Source organism: Haliotis cracherodii, unplaced genomic scaffold (assembly GCF_022045235.1).
Source record: "Haliotis cracherodii isolate W230 unplaced genomic scaffold, xgHalCrac1.p SCAF_1, whole genome shotgun sequence".
NCBI lineage: Eukaryota > Metazoa > Mollusca > Gastropoda > Lepetellida > Haliotidae > Haliotis > Haliotis cracherodii.
Genome location: NW_027266264.1, coordinates 56,383,357 through 56,404,218, shown reverse-complemented (window position 1 = coordinate 56,404,218; position 20,862 = coordinate 56,383,357). Strand labels below are relative to the sequence as shown.

General features: G+C 38.1%; 2 protein-coding genes across 2 annotated transcripts; one reads left to right on the top strand and one right to left on the bottom strand.

Moving 5' to 3' along the window:
* The first annotated feature begins 5,501 nt into the window (after positions 1–5,501).
* LOC139456352 (uncharacterized) lies at positions 5,502–6,914 on the top strand. The gene has a single exon (XM_071238005.1). The coding sequence runs from the start codon at positions 5,502–5,504 to the stop codon at positions 6,912–6,914; it is 1,413 nt and encodes a 470-aa protein (XP_071094106.1).
* Positions 6,915–8,611: 1,697 nt separating this feature from the next.
* Positions 8,612–9,088, bottom strand: LOC139456344 (protein PBMUCL2-like). The gene has a single exon (XM_071237993.1). The coding sequence runs from the start codon at positions 9,086–9,088 to the stop codon at positions 8,612–8,614; it is 477 nt and encodes a 158-aa protein (XP_071094094.1).
* Between the last annotated feature and the right edge of the window lie 11,774 nt (positions 9,089–20,862).

The window sequence follows — 20,862 nt, the reverse complement described above, 5'->3', positions numbered from 1 at the left end:
TATACATCAAAGAATAATTAGGCCATTCCGGCCATTCCTGTTTCCTAATTGGCTGACAATAGAATGGGTCGTATTGCATTATTGGGCTGAAACATGTCACCAATGTCATATTGTTGTCTGCAGTTATTTTTGTGTTAATTATTAAATAAGCAGTCTGTGAAGTTAGTATTGATGACATATTTATGTATATGAATTGGCTTCAAGATGTTTTTGAATTTATGGAGTTATAAACATTAAAACTGATGTGCATACTCTCCGTAAATCGGGCACGAGTAATAACACAGATTTTACATCGTAGCGACGGATAACTGTACCTCTTTAACACTAAAGATATTAAAGTCAATTCTTAAATGTTCCAGTCTGAATGTCATTCATATACTGTATTCGACATAATAAGTGCCCCACTCTAATAAGCCCCCATGGCGATATTTGCTAATATATTGGCTAGTGAACAATCCTAATTAGCACCCCTTCCGATTGATTAATGTATACAAGACTTATTTATTCATGTATGATACACACTTGTGTGTTTTATGCACCCTTAATTACGGGCAATTAAATTCTGGAAAAATATATCTGTCGTGTATAATACGCACAGACTTTTCTTTTGTATCATTTCAGGCTGTACGCATAAACCACAAAATTTACGATCTTTCAACTCTTTCACCATAATTATATTCTAATAAGAGCCCCCTATTTCTAATTTTGAGAGCGCCCTGGACACTTACTACATTGAATATGGTATATATATTTAAGATTACATGGTTTGATGATAAAGAAGGTATACATCATATAACTAAATGTGGAAACAAACAGGAAAGTGAAATATTCCACACCTTTCTGTGATTATGTTTTGTAAATGATGAAATATCATGCAATAGTCACATGAACTTTAAATCATGTTTAATTCATATAATTCCACATAATGACACTCTACACAATGGAATGATTTTTTCATGTGAACATCATGTGATATTGGGTGATCAGTTTCCTGCTCATGTTTGTGAGAAGTGAGTCACTGTCAGTCACTCACTGCCTGTCAATCACTTTCCCCCACCTGTCAGTCAATACTGATCCAATCACTAGGTCAATAAAGCAGTAAGCGACCAATCAGAGATTAAAAGTCTGGGACGCTAGAGTCTTACGGTAATGGCATGAAGTGACACAACTTGAATAATGGTGAAACAGTGCCCACACTTGGTGCACCACCTTATTAAGTTACATGATTTAGTCACAAAGTAGTATTGAACCAAAGCAGAACGTGAATGAAGGTGAGGAATATCAGAGATGAACTCTGGGTAGTGATGAAGCATGATATCGGAGAGTTAGAGAGCTTAATCATGTGACAGTCACATTGCCATGCATGATGATTCAGGATTGCACATGCATCAACAATGATGCATAGTCCACTCCATTCTGAATACCATGCTAAGAGGCCAATAGAAATGACTTCTAAGAAGACAAGTGTTTCCTTGGGGTTGCAACAACTTTGGGTGTGTAGAGTTCTGACCTTGTCTTCTCAAGAGCATGTGAAGTGAAGATGATATTATCTTTGAGGGTTATTCAGTGTTTGGTTTTCTTACTCAAGTTGGAGCAGGCTTTACTGGAGATTGACAACAAGATCTTATAGTTGTTTGTTGTAACATCAAGGGTTCCTAGTGTGAACTCTTCCAGAGAAAGGAGAGAAACTGGTGGCACCTTGTGTTTAAAAAAATGTCATCAAGGAGATACTGGCATGATGTAGTATGTTGGATGACTTGAGTATTGGTGATGGTGATGAGTGGAATATTTCTAGGGTGTAGATAGTGATGAGTGGAGTATTTTTAGGGTGTAGATGGTGATGTGTGGAGTATTTCTAGGGTGTAGATGGTGATGAGTGGAGTATTTCTAGGGTGTAGATGGTTATCTGTGGAGAATTTCTAGGGTGTAGATGGTGATGAGTGGAGTATTTCTAGGGTGCAGATGGTGATGTGTGGAGTATTTCTAGGGTGTAGATGGTGATGAGTGGAGTATTTCTAGTGTGTAGATGGTGATAAGTGGAGTATTTCTAGGGTGTAGATGGTGATGTGTGGAGTATTTCTAGGGTGTAGATAGTGATGAGTGGAGTATTTCTAGGGTGTAGATGGTGATGTGTGGAGTATTTCTAGGATGTGGATGGTGATGTGTGGAGTATTTCTAGGGTGTAGATGGTGATGTGTGGAGTATTTCTAGGATGTGGATGGTGATGTGTGGAGTATTTCTAGGGTGTAGATGGTGATGAGTGGAGTATTTCTAGGGTGTAGATGGTGATGTGTGGAGTATTTCTAGGATGTGGATGGTGATGTGTGGAGTATTTCTGGGATGTAGATGGTGATGTGTGGAGTATTTCTAGGATGTAGATGGTGATGTGTGGAATATTTCTGGGGTGTAGATGGTGATGTGTGGAGTATTTCTAGGGTGTAGATGGTGATGTGTGGAGTATTTCTAGGGTATTTATTTTGATGACTGGAGTATTTCTAAGGGGTAAATCGTGATGACTGGTAGTATTCCCAGGGAACAGCTGGGGATGCCATGTGATGTTCATGTTCTCTTCTGGTTAGAGGAAATGAATGTCTTCAGGATGTTTTGTACGGATCCAAATAGGTGCTTCAAGACTAGGATCCCCAGCCCTTACCTTCAAAGAATAAGGGATGAATGTAGGATTGGAAGGACAATTTCCAGTGGGTTTCAGATTTAATGTCCGTGTCACATTATTGCCAATATCCTTTGCACCATTGCATGACACATCTGACAAGTATCAAATTTGTGTAGATGGAATCAAGCAAGGTGGTAAATATATTATAATATACAGTTAACAATGACTTGATATATGGCGTACATCACATACCTATAATGATTTTGGTAACCCCAAGAATTGATTCCCTGAACTAGGTCAACCTTCCCTCCTCAGAATATGAAGGCATCCGTGAAGATCCGTGTTAGAATAGGTCTTTAGCATTCCATGCTTGTCTTAAAAAGTGACTATGCTTGTCGTAAGAGACGACTAATGGGATCGGGTGGTCAGGCTCATTGACTTGGTTGATGCATGTCATCGTATCCCAATTACGTGGATCTATGCTCATGATGTCAATCACTAGATTGTCTTGTCCAGACTCAATTATTTACAGACTGCAGGCATATATAGCTGGAATATTTCTGAGGGCAGCATTAAACCACTACAAACAGAATATGATGGGTCTATCATTGACACTGTAAGTATTAAAGTGATAATCATCTAATACATGCATCAGTTTACTCCCATATCAAACTCATGTCCTGAGAGATAACTGAAATACTGTACAAAAGTCCTCAAGTAAATAGGTGTTCCCCCCGTTTTCAAAAAAAAAATCATTTGGTTTCCTGTATCTGTGCCAAGAAGGCCATGGTATTGTGTCCATTGATGACCAACAGTGAATTCCAAACCTTGATGAATACTGCTCACCAGGAAGGCTCCATAAGATTTCATTTCATGGTTTTCCAACCATTTGTTAACAGACTTGCTGCTTTAATGGAAAACAGTAAAAGCATATTCTCTTCAAATATATTTGCAGCAACAAGCATTTACAGCTCAGTGAGTGAATTCTTATTAGTTAATACCATTTTCAGGTTTACCTTTCATTTTTGAAACACAAATACAATAAAGCAAGGTAATACATTTTTTATCAAAAATCAGAAGTGGAAAGTCCTTTTGTTTAATTCCTCAAAATAGACAAAGGGTACCTTTAGAAAATATACATTGACAAACTTGAAAATAATAGTCCAAATGTGCAAAAATAGTTTTGTTTCTGCTAAACCTATGTCACAAACACATGCACAGTATAGGAATGTAGCCTTTATTCACAGTCATATTATATTTCACCACAATGATGTGAATAGCAAGTAGGATGATATAAATGCCAACAATGTTGAGAAATCCAAATAACATGTAAAATTAACCAAATGCATCAACTGGAAGAGATGTCACAGATCATACTGCATAGTCTGAAACAAATAATTGGTATATATAAATACAGTTTATGAATTTCCAAATCCAAGTGAAGTGATGCACGTTTAACAGGCATTCAAATAACTTTTGACAAAAATAGAATTCATCTGAAATGTCATTTTTCATTTTCGCATTCAACACCGAGAAATTTTCATAAACCCAAGAACTGCCCTCGGTTTATTGTTTGATTGGTGGACATTGGCTCCAGTTGGTCGATCCATAAACCCACAAAGTAAAATAATGTGGCTGAAGTTTCATCTTTGCTTGTGTGTGTGTCTCTCATATCAAGTACCAATCCCTTGTGTATCTTACTATGTTGTATCACCACTCCGAAGATGGATGTGCAAATAACCTGTACATTAAGCATATTTCTTGGTGTGTTTTGGGGCGACATAAGACTGGGAGATTGTCCACACTGACAGTGACGTGGGCATCGAGTGTATTTCATTTAATCAAAAGCCAGTGTCTCTGGGTAACTGGATCAATGCCATGTCAAGTCAAGTATACCTTTTTACTGACATTGATTGGGGTTCTGTCAGCAACAGACTGAGAAGAGGAGATGATGAGATATTAAGGGGAATTCGCAAGCGTTCAGGACGCATGGCTGTGACGCTGCTTGGAATGAAGCTGTCGCAGCACTGCTAGAGTCAGAGCTTCATACAAATAGTACTGTCCATCTGCTGTAATCTAATTGCAATCTCTCAGCTATGTAATAGCTTCTCTCATTGGCTGATACTTTGTCTCGCTCTCTGCCATTGATTGGAGCTCTGTGACTGATATGGTCTGAGGTAGTGGTGGTGTCAGTGAAACAAAGTTTGTCAGGACACAAATATATTACTAATCAATTCATTTTCCTTGTGCTCTCTGATGACTTAGAACATGCACACCTTCGGGCAACTTGATGAGATCCAACATGTAAATATAATGCGCCCTCATACAACAAACTGATAGGAATTCGTTTTTTAATGATATTGATTCAAAGAAATATCAAATACAACTGACATTTTCTCATGCCCAGTTTTTGTACTGATTGTACCGATCTGGGGAAAAAAAGGTTTGGGTGAAAATCATATGAGTATGCATAAAATAAATCAATATGGATATTAACATTGCAATACCATAAGATATTTCTATGCACAGTAAAAACATATTGCTGTGCTAGTAATGAAATTGCATAACTGTTTTGTGTTGTGGTATGATCATGGAAGTTGCTTTTGCAAAACCAGCAATTTGTTTTCACATGAAATTTTGTTTTCCCGTTCCTTATAAATCTAACTTTGGAATGCCTCTGTGTGAACAATCAGCTGACATGACATGTAGTGTGCATCACCCATGTGTACTGGTTTCCGGGATATTAACATATATATATATATATATATATATATATATATATATATATATATATATATATATATGTGCTAGAGCCTGGATTACACTTACACCACAATGACCTCCATCTTTGGAAACTGTAACATCATTGATTCTACTGAAACTGCACATGCTGCACCAAAGCTGCAGCTGTTGTTCTGATACTGCTTTTACAACACTGCCCCAACACTGCCCCAACACTGCCTCTATACTTACACCAACACTGCCCCAACACTGCCTCTATATTCACACCAACACTGCCTCTATACTCACACCAACACTGCTTCTAAAACACTGCCCCAACACTGCCCCAACACTGGTTGTGCTCACATCAACACTGCCTCTATACTCACACCAACACTGCCTCTATACTCACACCAACACTGCCCCTACTCACACCAACACTGCTTGTGCTCACACCAACATTGCCTCTACTAACACCAATACTGCCTCAACTAACACCAACACTGCCCCTACTCACACCAACACTGCTTGTGCTCACACCAACACTGCCTCTACTAACACCAATACTGCTTCAACTAACGCCAACACTGCTTCTACTCACACCAACACTGCTTGTGCCTACATCAACACTGCTTCTACTCACACAAACACTGCCTCTACTCACACCAACACTGCTTCTACACACACAAACACTGCCTCTACTCACACCAACACTGCTACTTCTCACACCAACACTGCTACTTCTCACACCAACACTGCTTCTACTCACACCAACACTGCTTCTACTCACACCAACACTGCCTCTACTAACACCAACACTGCCTCTACTCACACCAACACTGCTTCTACTCCCACCAACACTGCCTCTACTAACACCAACACTGCTTCTACTCACACCAACACTGCTTCTACTAACACCAACACTACCTCAACTAACACCAACACTGCTTCTACTAACACCAACACTGCTCCTACTCACACCAACACTGCTTCTACTAACACCAACACTGCTTCTACTCACACCAACACTGCCTCTAATAACACCAACACTGCTTCTACTCCCACCAACACTGCCTCTAATAACACCAACACTGCTTCTACTCACACCAACACTGCCTCTACTAACACCAACACTGCTTCTACTCACACCAACACTGCCTCTACTAACACCAACACTGCTTCTACTCACACCAACACTGCTTCTACTCCCACCAACACTGCTTCTAATAACACCAACACTGCTTCTACTAACACCAACACTGCTTCTACTAACACCAACACTGTTTCTACTCACACCAACACTGCCTCTAATAACCCCAACACTGCTTCTACTCCCACCAACACCACTTCTACTCACACTAATACTGCCTCTACTAACACCAACACTGCTTCTACTCCCACCAACACTGCCTCTACTAACACCAACACTGTTTCTACTCACACCAACACTGCCTCTAATAACACCAACACTGCTTCTACTCACACCAACACTGCCTCTAATAACACCAACACTGCTTCTACTCACACCAACACTGTCTCTATTCACAATGCATCTTTTATTCACAATTCAACTTCATAGCAAAATTACAAACTCGAATTCCAGTAATTTAAGTCCACAACAAAATGAAGAGCAAAATTAACAAAACTGATCAGAAAGTGGCTCCCATTTGTTTTACTCTGTACTGTACTGATGAAAAATCATTTCAACCCAAACTTTTAAAAAATGTTGTAGCTCATGGAAATTTGTGATTTTGGTTTATTCCTATTTCGTGAATCATTTTTTATGTGTCTGTTTGATAAATACATTTATATTTCAGATATTTCAATAACAATGTGAAAAGACCTGAAATTAGTGCACATGTGATGTTCATTTCTCGCAAGTATTTCTACAAACCAGCAGGTAAATGCATCGTTCATGTCTGTTGGTTTCATATTTGGCACTTTGCACTTCACAATAGAATATCACAACGTCAATGACATTTTGTATTCCATTTTCAGAATATTTATACAAGAAAAATTATGGCTATTCCTGTATTGACATATGGCTGTTGTTTGTCCTCTGAACCCTTCTTCACAGCACAGAACTTAAGATGAAATTAAACATTTGCTCAGCATGTATAATACAGATACCATCTTTACCAGCTGCGTGCAGAACATTTTGATGATAGAAGGTGTGAATTTCACCAACTGGGCTAACAACATTTCCTGGAGAGTGGTCCACTTTAAGATCCAAGATGGCCAGACGGAAACAATTTGAAACAATTACCAGTCCATCACTGCTCGTCTGTAGCTGTGATGTGCTATAATGAAACCAATGCAACAAATAGATTTTATTTCTAACTTGCAGGCGTGCAAATTGGCAGCATGAACATGAATAAAACGATGTTCTTCTGAAGTGGATTCAAGAACTGATTAAGTACAGGTCTCATGCTACATTTCGGGTTTCTTTCTGAAGGAGCCTTCATATTTTGCCTGATGAAAGAAGAAACAGGGTATCAGAGGAAACATCTCTGGCTACAGACCGGAAGGACAGAAGTAACAATCACTGACTGAAGACAGGGTAACAGAGGTAACATCTCTGGCTGAAGACCAGGTTACAGAGGTAACGTCTCTTAATGAAGACAGGCTTACAGAGGTAACATCTCTAACTGAAGACAGGCTTACAGAGGTAACATCTCTGGCTGAAGACAGGCTTACAGAGGTAACATCTCTGGCTGAAGACATGCTTACAGAGGTAACATCTCTGACTGAAGACATGCTTACAGAGGTAACATCTCTGACTGAAGACAGGCTTACAGAGGTAACATCTGTGACTGAAGACAGGCTTACAGAGGTAACATCTCTGACTGAAGACAGGCTTACAGAGGTAACATCTCTGACTGAAGACAGGCTTACAGAGGTAACATCTCTGACTGAAGACAGGGAGACAGAGGTAACATCTCTAACTGAAGACAGGCTTACAGAGGTAACATCTCTGGCTGAAGACAGGGAGGACAAAGGTAACATCTCTGACTGAAGACAGGTTTACAGAGGTAACATCCCTGACTGAAGACAGGCTTACAGAGGGAACATCTCTGACTGAAGACAGGCTTACAGAGGTAACATCTCTGACTGAAGACAGGCTTACAGAGGTAACATCTCTAGTTAAATACAAATTTAACTCAGACAACATATTGCTGATTGTGGTGTAAAGTGTATTCACTCACTCGACACAAGCCATGCTGCTTTAGAATGTGGACATTTGAGCGAGTGAGTCAATAAAGCCTTACAACCCAATTAGCAGTATTCTAGCCATTCAATGGCAGGGGGACACCAGAAATGGGCCAGAGATGTTACCTCTGTAAGCCTGTATTCAGTTAGAGATGTTACCTCTGTAAGCCTGTCTTCAGTCAGGGATGTTACCTCTGTAAGCCTGTCTTCAGTCAGAGATGTTACCTCTGTAACCTGGTCTTCAGTCAGAGATGTTACCTCTGTAAGCCTGTCTTCAGTCAGGGATGTTACCTCTGTAAGCCTGTCTTCAGTCACAGATGTTACCTCTGTAAGCCTGTCTTCAGTCAGAGATGTTACCCCTGTAAGCCTGTCTTCAGTCAGAGATGTTACCTCTGTAAGCCTGACTTCATTAAGAGACGTTACCTCTGTAACCTGGTCTTCAGCCAGAGATGTTACCTCTGTTACCCTGTCTTCAGTCAGAGATGTTACCTCTGTAAGCCTGTCTTCAGCCAGAGATGTTGACAGGGAGGACAAAGGTAACATCTCTGACTGAAGACAGGCTTACAGAGGTAACATCCCTGACTGAAGACAGGCTTACAGAGGTAACATCTCTGGCTGAAGACAGGCTTACAGAGGTAACATCTCTGACTGAAGACAGGCTTACAGAGGTAACATCTCTAGTTAAATACAAATTTAACTCAGACAACATATTGCTGATTGTGGTGTAAAGTGTATTCACTCACTCGACACAAGCCATGCTGCTTTAGAATGTGGACATTTGAGCGAGTGAGTCAAAAAAGCCTTACAACCCAATTAGCAGTATTCTAGCCATTCAATGGCAGGGGGACACCAGAAATGGGCTTCACACACTGTACCCATACTGGGAATCAAACCTGGTTCTTCAGCATGATGGGCCAATGCTTTGACCACCAGGCTATCCAACCTTTTCCTTAGGTATCATCATGTCTTTAACAGATGAAATCGAAGACCAAGAGTTTAAGCTCAAGGAATATGATTTAACTAATAATTACAAGGTTACAACTTGTTATATATATGTCTGTTAACTGCAGCCATCTTGGTGTCATTTTTAAGACTTCCACATCCTCCCTATGTGAGTGTCTGAGGCGTTAAGTCAGACAGCCGGACGTGGGTGGCCATAGAGGAAATCAGTGTCTGTGGACCTCGTCATTAGCACTGGACACACTCATATAAATCAATCACACTAACATTTGCTGACATTCGCAATGACATATTTGTGTCACCAGTGCCAATAAAACACAACAATTTGTCACAAATACTGGAAGTACTAAAATTCATTAATCAAACAAGGAACTATTCATTGATCTGAACCAGATTTCTCTTTCCTGTTTGATCACAGATTTGATTCATTTGGAAAAAATTATACTAAATTTCATGATCACGACTACGTGGAGTAGCAGGGGTGGCCATGTCATCAATTTGCTGAGTTGCGGCCCTTGGTTGCACCCAGATCAGCTTGATTAGTAAACTTTCCCATTAGGTCATCCAATCGAATTTACTCTCCAATTGTGCATGCAACTCTTATGGCTCTTTCTCAAATGTTGTTTGACCAGGGTTATATCTTTCAAAGACCTTAGTATGGCTTTCAAAAAGTTTTATGATTTGCATGTGGAGGATATTTTCATTTTTGAACCATCAGGGACCAAAATGATCCTAGTACCATCCATCCCATTGTTTATCAGGCAAAGACTTACCTTGCCTGTGCATGTATTTGTTGTGGCTGCCACCAGTGGGGCAGTATATACTTACATATTTTCAAACACCGGGTTTCATATCTAATTGATAGGAATTCATTAACACATACTTATAAGATAAGGAAATGACTATTGCCATCAACACATCTGTGCTCCTGGCCTCTTAAGCCTGCTTTAATTTTTCCTTTCTACCCATATTAAGCTTCATGCTGTGATATAGCTGAATTAATTACTATAAAAATGGCAAAAAAAACAAATTCACTCACTTTTACATGGATTTTCATTTTATGGTTAGTAAGTATAGATGCCAATATTGGTACTACATCTTTTGCATGTATTCTATGCTAAAGGAATTTCAAGATCAGTACTTAAAAATGGGCACTGTAAATGTTAAGTAGGCGGTATCAGAAATATGTTTTAAGGCATGTGATGCATAAACTTCATTTTCAAAGTAAGGATAAGAATTTATGGATAAACAACTTCTTTATTACAATTAAGAGCAACGTCTCGGTGTAGGTTCTAACACTGTTATCAAGTGAGTGATATACAGAGTGTGGTTGGCCAGTATATATACAAGTTGGAGGCAATGTTTATCTGTAGATATTGTTATACTCTACTGTATGAATATTGCTTCCTACTTGTATATATACTTGCCAACCACACTCTGCATATCACTTGCTTGATAACGGTGTTGGAACCTACACCGAAACGTCACTCTTAATTGTAATAAAAAAGTTGTTTATCCATAAATTCTTATCCTTACTTAGTACTCCAACTTCTAGATGCCTATCAAAGATATTCATTTTCAACTTGCTTTTTTTCTGTCGATTTACACTCCCATCTGTCCACTTTGTCCTTGTTTTACTAATTGTCTACAATTTGCCAAGAGATGGAAAAAAGTGGTTTGAAATTCCTTAGTAACACTCTTGAAATAGACTTTCATAATAAAAAAAGAATCTTTATAAAAGCTGCAATTGTTCTAGTTTTCTTGCATGTGTAGGGTAGACATGTCTGTGAAAACAAGAAAACAAATTGGTATTGCCTAATGACGATAACCATAACAAAAATTCATGTTCAATTTCAATGAATTGACTTGCCTTTCCATGTGTTTGTGGCAGGTGTCACCAGTGACCCAGGATACGCACACCCTTTCATGAAAACCTGGTATCTGACCATTTGTGACTCATAAACACATGCTCATTATACAGTTGGAATCGCACAGTGGACTCTCTTAGTAGAGATATCTTATGAATATGGAAAGGATATTGTTGCGTTTTTTTACATTACCGGTAAGTTGTTAGAACATTCCCATACACAACAGTTCACATAGTGCAATGAATCAATAATGTTGCACCAGAATCAATGGAATTTAACAGTTGCATCTTAATACATTTTTTCTTTGAATTTATAAAAAAAAATGGCAGAAAGGAAAAAACAACCTTTAAACAGTAAATACTGGTTCACCCACTGAAGTCACAAGATTAACATATTGCTGGACTACAAAAAATATAAATAATGACCTTTTCTACATAAAAAGACACTCCCAACAGTAATAAGACTTTGTCACAATGTAGAATGATTGGGTTAAGCTCCCTACCTCCGTATTCCAACTACTTCACATCTGTCAAGACTCCAGTATTGATCTTCTTCTATTTTCTCTTCCTGCATCAGATCACCTTGTCTTAAAATTTCTGTAAAACAACAAAAAATATTGGTTTGCCTTGTGTATCGGAATAAATAAATCTCTGCATCTTCCTCATTTGTTGTTGAAAAAGTAACTGTTACTCCCAACTCCTTATCCTGAAGCCGATGTGAATTTGAGGACATCTTCATCCTTGAAGACGTACTCTAGATCTATCGTTTTTCATTACCTCCTCTTACTGATCCTGCATGACTTCCTCCAAAGTATGTTCAGATCAGGTTTATAGAAATACAGAAGTGGAATTTTCTATAGGTGTCCATCATTTATTTTACTTTAGCAAGATTTTTTTTTTTCAAATCTAAAAAGGTTATTATATATGCTATTAATTAAGAATACCGTATTCGACGTAATAAGCGCCCTGCTCTAATAAACGCTCACTGCGATATTTGCTAATATGTTGGCTCGTGAACAATCCCAATTAGCACCCTTTCCGATTGATCAATGTACACAATACTTATTTATTCATGTATAATACGCACTCGTGTTTAAAATGCCACCTTAATTATGGGCAATTAAATTCTGGAAAAATATATCTCTCGTATATAAACATTTCAGGCTGTCAGCATAAACCATGGAATTTATCTTTCAACTCTGTTTTTTTCAACAAAATAATATTCTCATAAGAGCCCCCAATTTCTAATTTTAAGAGCACCCTGGGCGCTTATTACGGTGAATACGGAATATTTTTATGGGTTTTTTAAAATAATGATTTCATGAACTATTTGAAATCATTCTTTTACAACAAATATTTTTTTTATTCAGTGATATGGATAAAATCTTTAAATCCTCCATGTTTGTGACAGAAGTTGAAGGAATGTAAGATAAAAATATAATAATGCAGGATTATATGTTTCATAAGATGTATTCTCTCTGCCCTGTTCAGCCTAAGGCCATGTTTCTGGACTAACTCTGAGTAGAATGACCTTGGAATGGGTTCATGACATATTACCTTCAAAAGAAAAATCAGTGATATCTGCTCTGTGCCATGTTATAGAGGGGGCTGAACCCTTTTAGTCTTAATTCCAGGTCCTAAGAAGGAAATGCTGAGTAATCTGCTAATGTGTTTTTGGATTATATTCCTCCTAAACAAAGGATTAAAAGTGGGAATGATCATATTGTATTTGATGTTTCTGGACTGAAGGACAATTTTTGACAATATAACTTCCTGGTTTCAAGATAATTTGTAAAGCCGATAATACATCATTAAAATACACTAAAAACTTTGCCTCTGGTTATATCCCAGAAATAATGTGATAAGTGAGCATCTTCCCAAGGCAAGGGAGTTTTCTGACAACAGAAGTCCAGTTTCGACCCTTGCCGAACTAGACTGACATTTTGGGGTTCAATCGTAGCACCACCAGCAGCTATTATGAGTAATGTCCCTTCTATGTCCCTCCTATTGACCAATAAGATTCCACCTCTCACGTCACTTGTTGCTTCAAACAATGTGGCGGCACCCAGTCAAGATAATCTGATCGATATTTAAGATATATTTTGTAATAAAACTGGTCTTAACTCGCAAAGTGCATCAAATCACTTGAGCACCTTGATTAAAAACATGAAAAGACTTTTAAAAATATCTGTTGGTGCCAAGTTGAAGGTACACATGCTTTGCAAATCCTTCAATTGACTGAAATATGTATGGCAGTTGCCCTGTTGTTTACAAACTGGATGTCGATTATGTGATTTTTGATTAGACTAGAATAGAATTGTTAGGTCAGACAAAATATAACTCTGAAATTCCAACCAAGTTCGGGAAGATTTCATGCACATCTTAGGGATGCAACTTTGCACAGTGAATTGCGGTGCCGTAGAAATGGCTAACCATGTCCCTACTCCTTCTAGTATGTCTTCAAGCTGTGACAGTTAAATTGCTTGTCTCTAACAAAAACTTTACATATGCCATCCAACACAGATTTCTCTGTCCTAGACATGGTTATTTATGGGCCACTACAACAAAGCTGGAATATTGCTGATAGCACTTATATTCATTTCCCAATCACAAATCACACATATGTATGTCACACATTGTGATCAGCTATAATCAAACCAGTGGTTGATGGTGAAGAAACCTAAACCAAAAGTCTTGATACTGGGAGTGTTCTCAATTACCAAGCTACACCACCCGTGTTTTTGCACAGCCCCTTAATCCCGAGAATCAGACAGGGTAACAACAAGAACCATCTTTTGACGCCTTTTGATATGATGCAGCTGAGTATCAAGCCCTAGACCTTCCGGTCTTCGGGCAGAATGGGCCAAGCAGCCTTAAAAATGTCTATCTGTTTGATTAAATTGCCAGGCCAAAGAAAGTATACACCTATGTTTGATGGTGGCTAAAAATGAAACAAACAAGAAATGTTTATTCAATGGTGATGTGTTTGATAAGGGTTGTTGTATTTTTGACCGACAACTGTTTTTGGCCTAGTAACATTTTCATAATGTTTGTAATTTTTTGGTCAAATCCAATTTTCAAGTGTATAGTATCCCATCACTATAAGTGTAAAAAATATACCATATTCGACACAATAAGTGCCCCGCTCTAATAAGCACCCACGGCAATATTTGCTAAGATATTGGCTAGTGAACAATCCCAATTAGCACCCCTTCCAATTGATCAATGTATACAAGACTTATTTATTCGCGTATATGCACACTTGTGTATTATATGCACCCTTAATTATGGGGAATTTAATTCTGGAAAAATATATCTGTCATACATAAACATTTCAGGCTGTAAGCATAAACCACGAAATTTATCTTTCAACTCTGTTTTTTATCTCACCAAAATAATATTCTAATAAGAGGCCCCTATTCCTAATTTTGAGAGTGCCCTGGGCGCTTATTACGTCGAATACAGTATGAATTTGATAGATAACCACAAATAAATAAGACACCCAATAGTTACCTCAGTATTGAAAGCTGATTCTGCTTTGGATTTCTCACTGGGTCATAGTGATGGAAGTGACAGGCTAATATATGTATACAGGATTTATTTATATGTGCTAAAATGAAGCTTTTGACACATAAAGACAGGACTATTTTATGGATCCAACCAAATGTGGATAGAAACTTAGGTGGGTTCATTGTTAACCTATCTTAGTGAGGTCATTAACAGTAGGAGGTCTATATCAATCTTTTCCTCCCCAAGTGTCTTGTAATCAGTTTAACGACAGCCTCTCAAACAGCCTGATTCATGTGGAATTAATGCATTATTTCTACCTGGAGCTGGGCACAGTAGAATACTCATTCACAATAAATTGCCTCATTATCAGGGTAAGACCACAAACATGGACAGAATTCATAACAAATTTTCCAGAGTTCTTCATTCCATTAGAATCATGGGATTTGTCCGCGATCTAACTTGCAGGTAAATACATCACATCGTGGATGAAGAAGTTGCTGTGATGGGGCTGGCTGCTGACTTTTCATGCCTGTCTCCCTCCATCGGTCTGTGAAACATAGACAATGTCAAGATAACACTTTCTGCAACTGCCCTACAAAGAAAGACCTCATGGAGATGTTAGTTCAAGCTGACCTATACTCAGTGACAGCTAGTCCAGCAGCCATTTGTAAACATGATTCTCTAAAAACAATCCATAAAAAAGGGAAACGTGTTGTGTGATGAGAAGAGGTTGTTGAGTTTAATGAATGTTTTATTATCAATGCTATTAAGGGGCCTTTCTAATTTGAATAAAACTGCATAGCCTTTTAAATAAAAAACATAGTTCCAGCAGTAACGTTTTTGTTACGAGAATGTGGGAAAATTGTTCTCAAGGTTATTAATGACTTTGTTAATGATGCTTTATAAATCTGTTAGGTCAGGTATGAGGACACATGAAAGTCTAAATGTGTATAGGGAAGTAATAGTGTTTCAAAACTGTGTCTGGTGTATCATGGTTGACTATGGCACTGCAATTTGCTAAACAGAGTTTTGTCCCTTAGGTATAGTGGATCCTGCGATCATGGGTTCCAATGTGAGACTATGATCCTTGGCTTGTCGAGGATGTACCAAGACCTGCATAACGGTCTCTCCTCTCACAGTAGGCTGACGTGCAATGATACAACTGAAGTTCTGTTCAAAGTATTAAACCCAATTTACAAACTCATCATGGTTCTGGCATAGCTCCACTTGTGGACATATCAACTGTTCTTTTTGCTATATATGGAGGCGGTCGGGTAGCCAAGGGGTTATAGCGTTCGCTCATCACACCGAAGACCTGGGTTCGATCTCTGACAATATGTGGGTTTGATTGGGTAAAATATGTGAAGCCCATTTCTGGTGTCTACTGCTGTGATATTGCTGGAATATTGCTAAAAGCGGAGTAAAACCAAACTCACTCACTCACTTGTTATATGGCTGAAATAATGCCACTGCCATGTTAAAATTTAACTCACTCACTCACTCTGGCATAGCTCATCACAACTGTGCATTTCCCAACATAACCTTTCGAAAGAAATGGTTGTCATTAATTGGTTACTATGACAACAACTTAATCCTTGCCATATTTAAGCCGTTGTCCAAGCTGTGATAAGCCAAGAGAGGTCAGGTCTTACCCTCAGCTTAGATAGGCTTAAGGGTGCGCTGGGTCATCATTACTACCATAATGGCTCATTATAACTGCATATAGTTGGTTTTAATGGGAGTAAGACTTCAAGTATATCTTCTACTTGTCTGTCTCTCTAACAGTCGAACCCTGCAACCTATTACCAATCAATATTATTATGATAAAGACATACCCTTCGAAATTCAGACGAGTGAAATAAGGTTAACACTAGGCCTATGGTCTAGTCTTAAGAAAATGAATTTTTACAGGTATAGATTATACCTTATGATATTGAATGCTGGGGTTGATGTTTATTGCTAAATGGTATAATCTGACGGATAAATAAATTGAGGGGCAATGCAGTATAGTTGTTTGAAATTCCATGTCTTGGTTTAAGATGATTTTTAAAAAAAAAACTAAGTTAAAAGCATTTCAATCTTCAAAACTAAGAATTAAAAATAACATTATCTCGGAAGCACTTTTTTTCTTGTATTCCATGCACCCACTGCAAACTTACATGTTGACTGCAAATATTTGTGCAAACTATACACTGAACTGTAAGATGGACATGGGTGGCTTCCTTAACCCTGCTCACATTCATTAAAACATATTCAGATTACAAAATAAGTTTTTGAAATTTCTGATGTTTTCCACCAGTTGATCTGGATTTTGCACCAACAAACCTGTACACTAAGAATTATATATTTTTCCTCATGATGTCTTGAATTCATGTTGTCTCATGATGTTTGATGGCCATTAATTTACTAGAAGCATTAATTGGGATGTTTTAAATGATCTGGAACTAAAGGAGACCAGTGAGAGAGCCTCATCTGATTTATATTTAGATCTACCGGGTATGCATGAAAATTCAGAGTGATGAAACACTCTCCACAAGACTATATGACAAGAGGGATGACTTCAATTTTCCAATGTCAACCTTCCCTTTATGTGGAGCAATATGCCAGAAGCTCCAGCAATTGGTGTCAACATTTTACAACTTTTTAAGCGCAATCGAGCAAGATTTTTCAAGGATGATTTGAAATGGAGTCATACAACTCTTTCTCAAAAATTGTTCGATCAAGGTTACAACATTCATTGACTCAGTAAAGATTTGAAAGATGTTCATGATACAATCAGAATTGTACAATCGATTCTGCTTTTTGCAGAAGGGTCTAGCGCTTCCATTTATTTTACACTACATGTACCTCATATAGAGCAGCCATATATGTCAGTCTCTCAGATATTATAAAATATAATAATACATAAACTGTGCAACATTACTGTGTAATTGTAAATCTAGATGCCATTACGCTCAGAAATAATCTCGCTATCCCTAAACAAAGATCTGAGGACATCCCATTACGGGTCACGTCAGACCGACCTTGCGCAAATTTTGACCGACCAATGGAAGGACTGACAAGAAGTCTACATTAGCCAATCAGAAGGCAGCTTTCTCATGCTTTACGGCACTAATTTCAAATTGGTGACTATGCTTCGAAACATATTTTGTCAAATTCTCCATCAAAAATTTGAAACCTGAACAAAAGAACATTCTGGAATGGCAAATATATGGTTTAGATTGTATGGATTCAGTCGTTAAAACCGTAACTATCGTTCGGAATACCCGTGTTAAAGTTTTCGAGATTGCATGATTAGAAATCACATTCCGACTGTCACTTTCATGATCTGGTAAGCGACTCTCTGATTGGTCGGATGAAAGGTCATTCTGACGTGACCCCTAATGGGATGTCCTCAGATCTTTGTTTAGCGGTAGCAAGAACTAAGCTCTGATTTTAATGAGATTGGCTCAGAAATGAAAGCATGTATTAAATATCCACACCAATGTAATGAAACTGCCTTTATTATTTACATTCAGAAATTGCTGTTTAACTTTAATTTCAAGATACATTAATCAGATATGCTGGTTTGGATGCTTCATTCATACGTACTGATAAATTCAGAAAATTCTCTCATGAGATCGTCACACAAAAAGGTACAAAGATTTGATTTTGAGAAGTGATGGAATGTACATTAAACTCAGCTGCATCATTGGCCAGTATCAACTTCAATAGTTAAAACTGTGATGGTTTCATTAAAAGTAAGAATATTCAGATGCTTTGATATTTTGCCTTGTCAAAAGATGAGGTTCTCTTGATTATTTCTGTGTTGTTGCATTGCTAATGACTCAAATATAATCTGTTTACTTCTGTTTTAATAAGATTGAAAAATATGCCATGAAACATTCCTAAAATAATTCAAGCACATAATATTTCAGGACTTGATTGTCAAGTAATAGAGGAGGTCACTGAATGTGAAATTATCACTCATTTGAACAAAATAGAACATACTTTATTTGAAGATTTTGACATAATCTGGTGATAACTATCACAGCTGGATGACATAATTGTGTGTAGATTATTTGATGTTGATATCAAAGAGATAGCCATGATGCTTGAACCAATTTTTCAGAGAACAACAAAAGAGTTTCATCAATACATAGATTTTATGAAACTCAAAGAAACATGATAAATTAAGTGCTCAAGTAGGCTTTGCATACAGGACTGATATGAACTAGAACCACAAGGCTATGTAACTCACCTGAAGTATGAAATATGGGTGGCCATGTTTAAGTTGGACTGGAATTTTGTGAGCAAATTTTAGAGGCAGTGTGCCTGGGATCACTCACCCAAGGTTCAGCTCCAATGGGTTTGTAGTGAGTGAGTGAGTGAGTGAGTTGGGCTTATCACCGCTTTTAACCGTATTCCAGTTATATCACAGTGTGTCAGCTTAATGTGGGAGGAAAGCCTGAAGTGATGCAGGTCTCAGACGTTTACCACTTCGGTGAAACCCACGGGCACGGGTATGGTGCTGACAAACCTAGAAACATAATCGGGGCGAACCAGGATGCGAACCCACAATCATAGGTTTGGGGCGTGCCCAAGGGAAGCAACTCTGCACAGTGAATAGCGGCGCCTTAGACGACTGGGCCTACCGTGCCCCCCCAATAGGCTTGTAGTTTCATAGACGTCAAAAATGCAGTAACACTAGAAAATACATCAAATGTTATAATGCCATCACATACATGAAGCACATCAAAGGTCATAATGAAACAGACAGAAATGCCTGCCTGATGGGCAAAATGACATATGCCTTACAATGATTATGTTTAAAATCAGATTTTATTTCTGTGAGTAGGTTTTAGTGAGTGAGTATAATCTTATGTCACTTTTAGCAATATTCCAACAATATCACAGTGGGAAATCGAACCCGGGTCTTCACTGTGACAAGCCAAGGCTTTCATCACTGGGCAAGTGTAGGTTTTTGAGACACAGTAGCTTGGATCATTTATACAAAGTTTCAGGTCTATATGTCTCGTGCTTTCAGAAGCACATCACAGTGGGAAATCAAACTCGGGTCTTCACTATGACTAGTGAAGGCTTTAACCACTAGGCAACCCCACTGCCTTGTGTAGGTTTTTGAGACACAGTAGCTGGGATCATTTCTGCAAAGTTTCAGGCCTACATTTCTGGTGCTCTCAGAGGAGAACATGTTGACAATGTACACATTAAAACAACAGAGAGACAACACACCAGGACATTGAGTTCACTTGACTTTCAGTCAGGTGAGCTAAATCTGATTATCATCAAAACCAAGAATGACCAGGACTCAATTACAAATTACACTAAATGAACTAGGCTAAGGATACAACAACTATATTTCTTGTGTTATAGCTCAAAATCTACATTTATCTTGATGAGACAAATGTAGCTTACCGGAATGTTTTTAGCTAGGATCATATATACACAAGTAATGCTTCCTAAACTCAGAATAGATTTTAGTAATTCAGAACAAACTGATAGATAAACTGGGTTACATGAAAAAGGTCAAAGTTAAGAAAAGTATTGTATGTAATTCTGCATACCATGTATCATCCTAAGTATCATAATGATGCAAGCAGAAATGGCTGAGCAATGAGCAAAAAGGACATTTTCAAAATGGCTGCCACAAAATCAGATCTGACGTCCATGAACAAGTTTAGAGACACAAAGCTGAGAGCATTTATGCAAAGTTTCAGCTTCATGCTCCTTGTAGTTTTAGAGGAGATGTCAACTGAATTGTGTTTTAAAACATTTAATTTTTTAAATAAATTTTAGAACAGAAATCGCCTAAAATTAATTTTTGTCGCCTGCCTCTTGGCATATTGACCAAGAAAATGCATAAAACAAACGTTAAATTGGTCTGGCCTGAAACTTGATGACAAAACTGTCATACAGGGCATAATGTAAAGAAATTAAAGACATGCCCTTAGTCTCAGTGACGTTTTCCTAATCCATTTCC

Excerpts from the sequence above, each read along its gene's own strand:
- LOC139456352 (XM_071238005.1), top strand. The coding sequence starts at position 5,502 with ATGCTGCACCAAAGCTGCAGCTGTTGTTCTGATACTGCTTTTACAACA.
- LOC139456344 (XM_071237993.1), bottom strand. The coding sequence starts at position 9,088 with ATGTTACCTTTGTCCTCCCTGTCAACATCTCTGGCTGAAGACAGGCTT.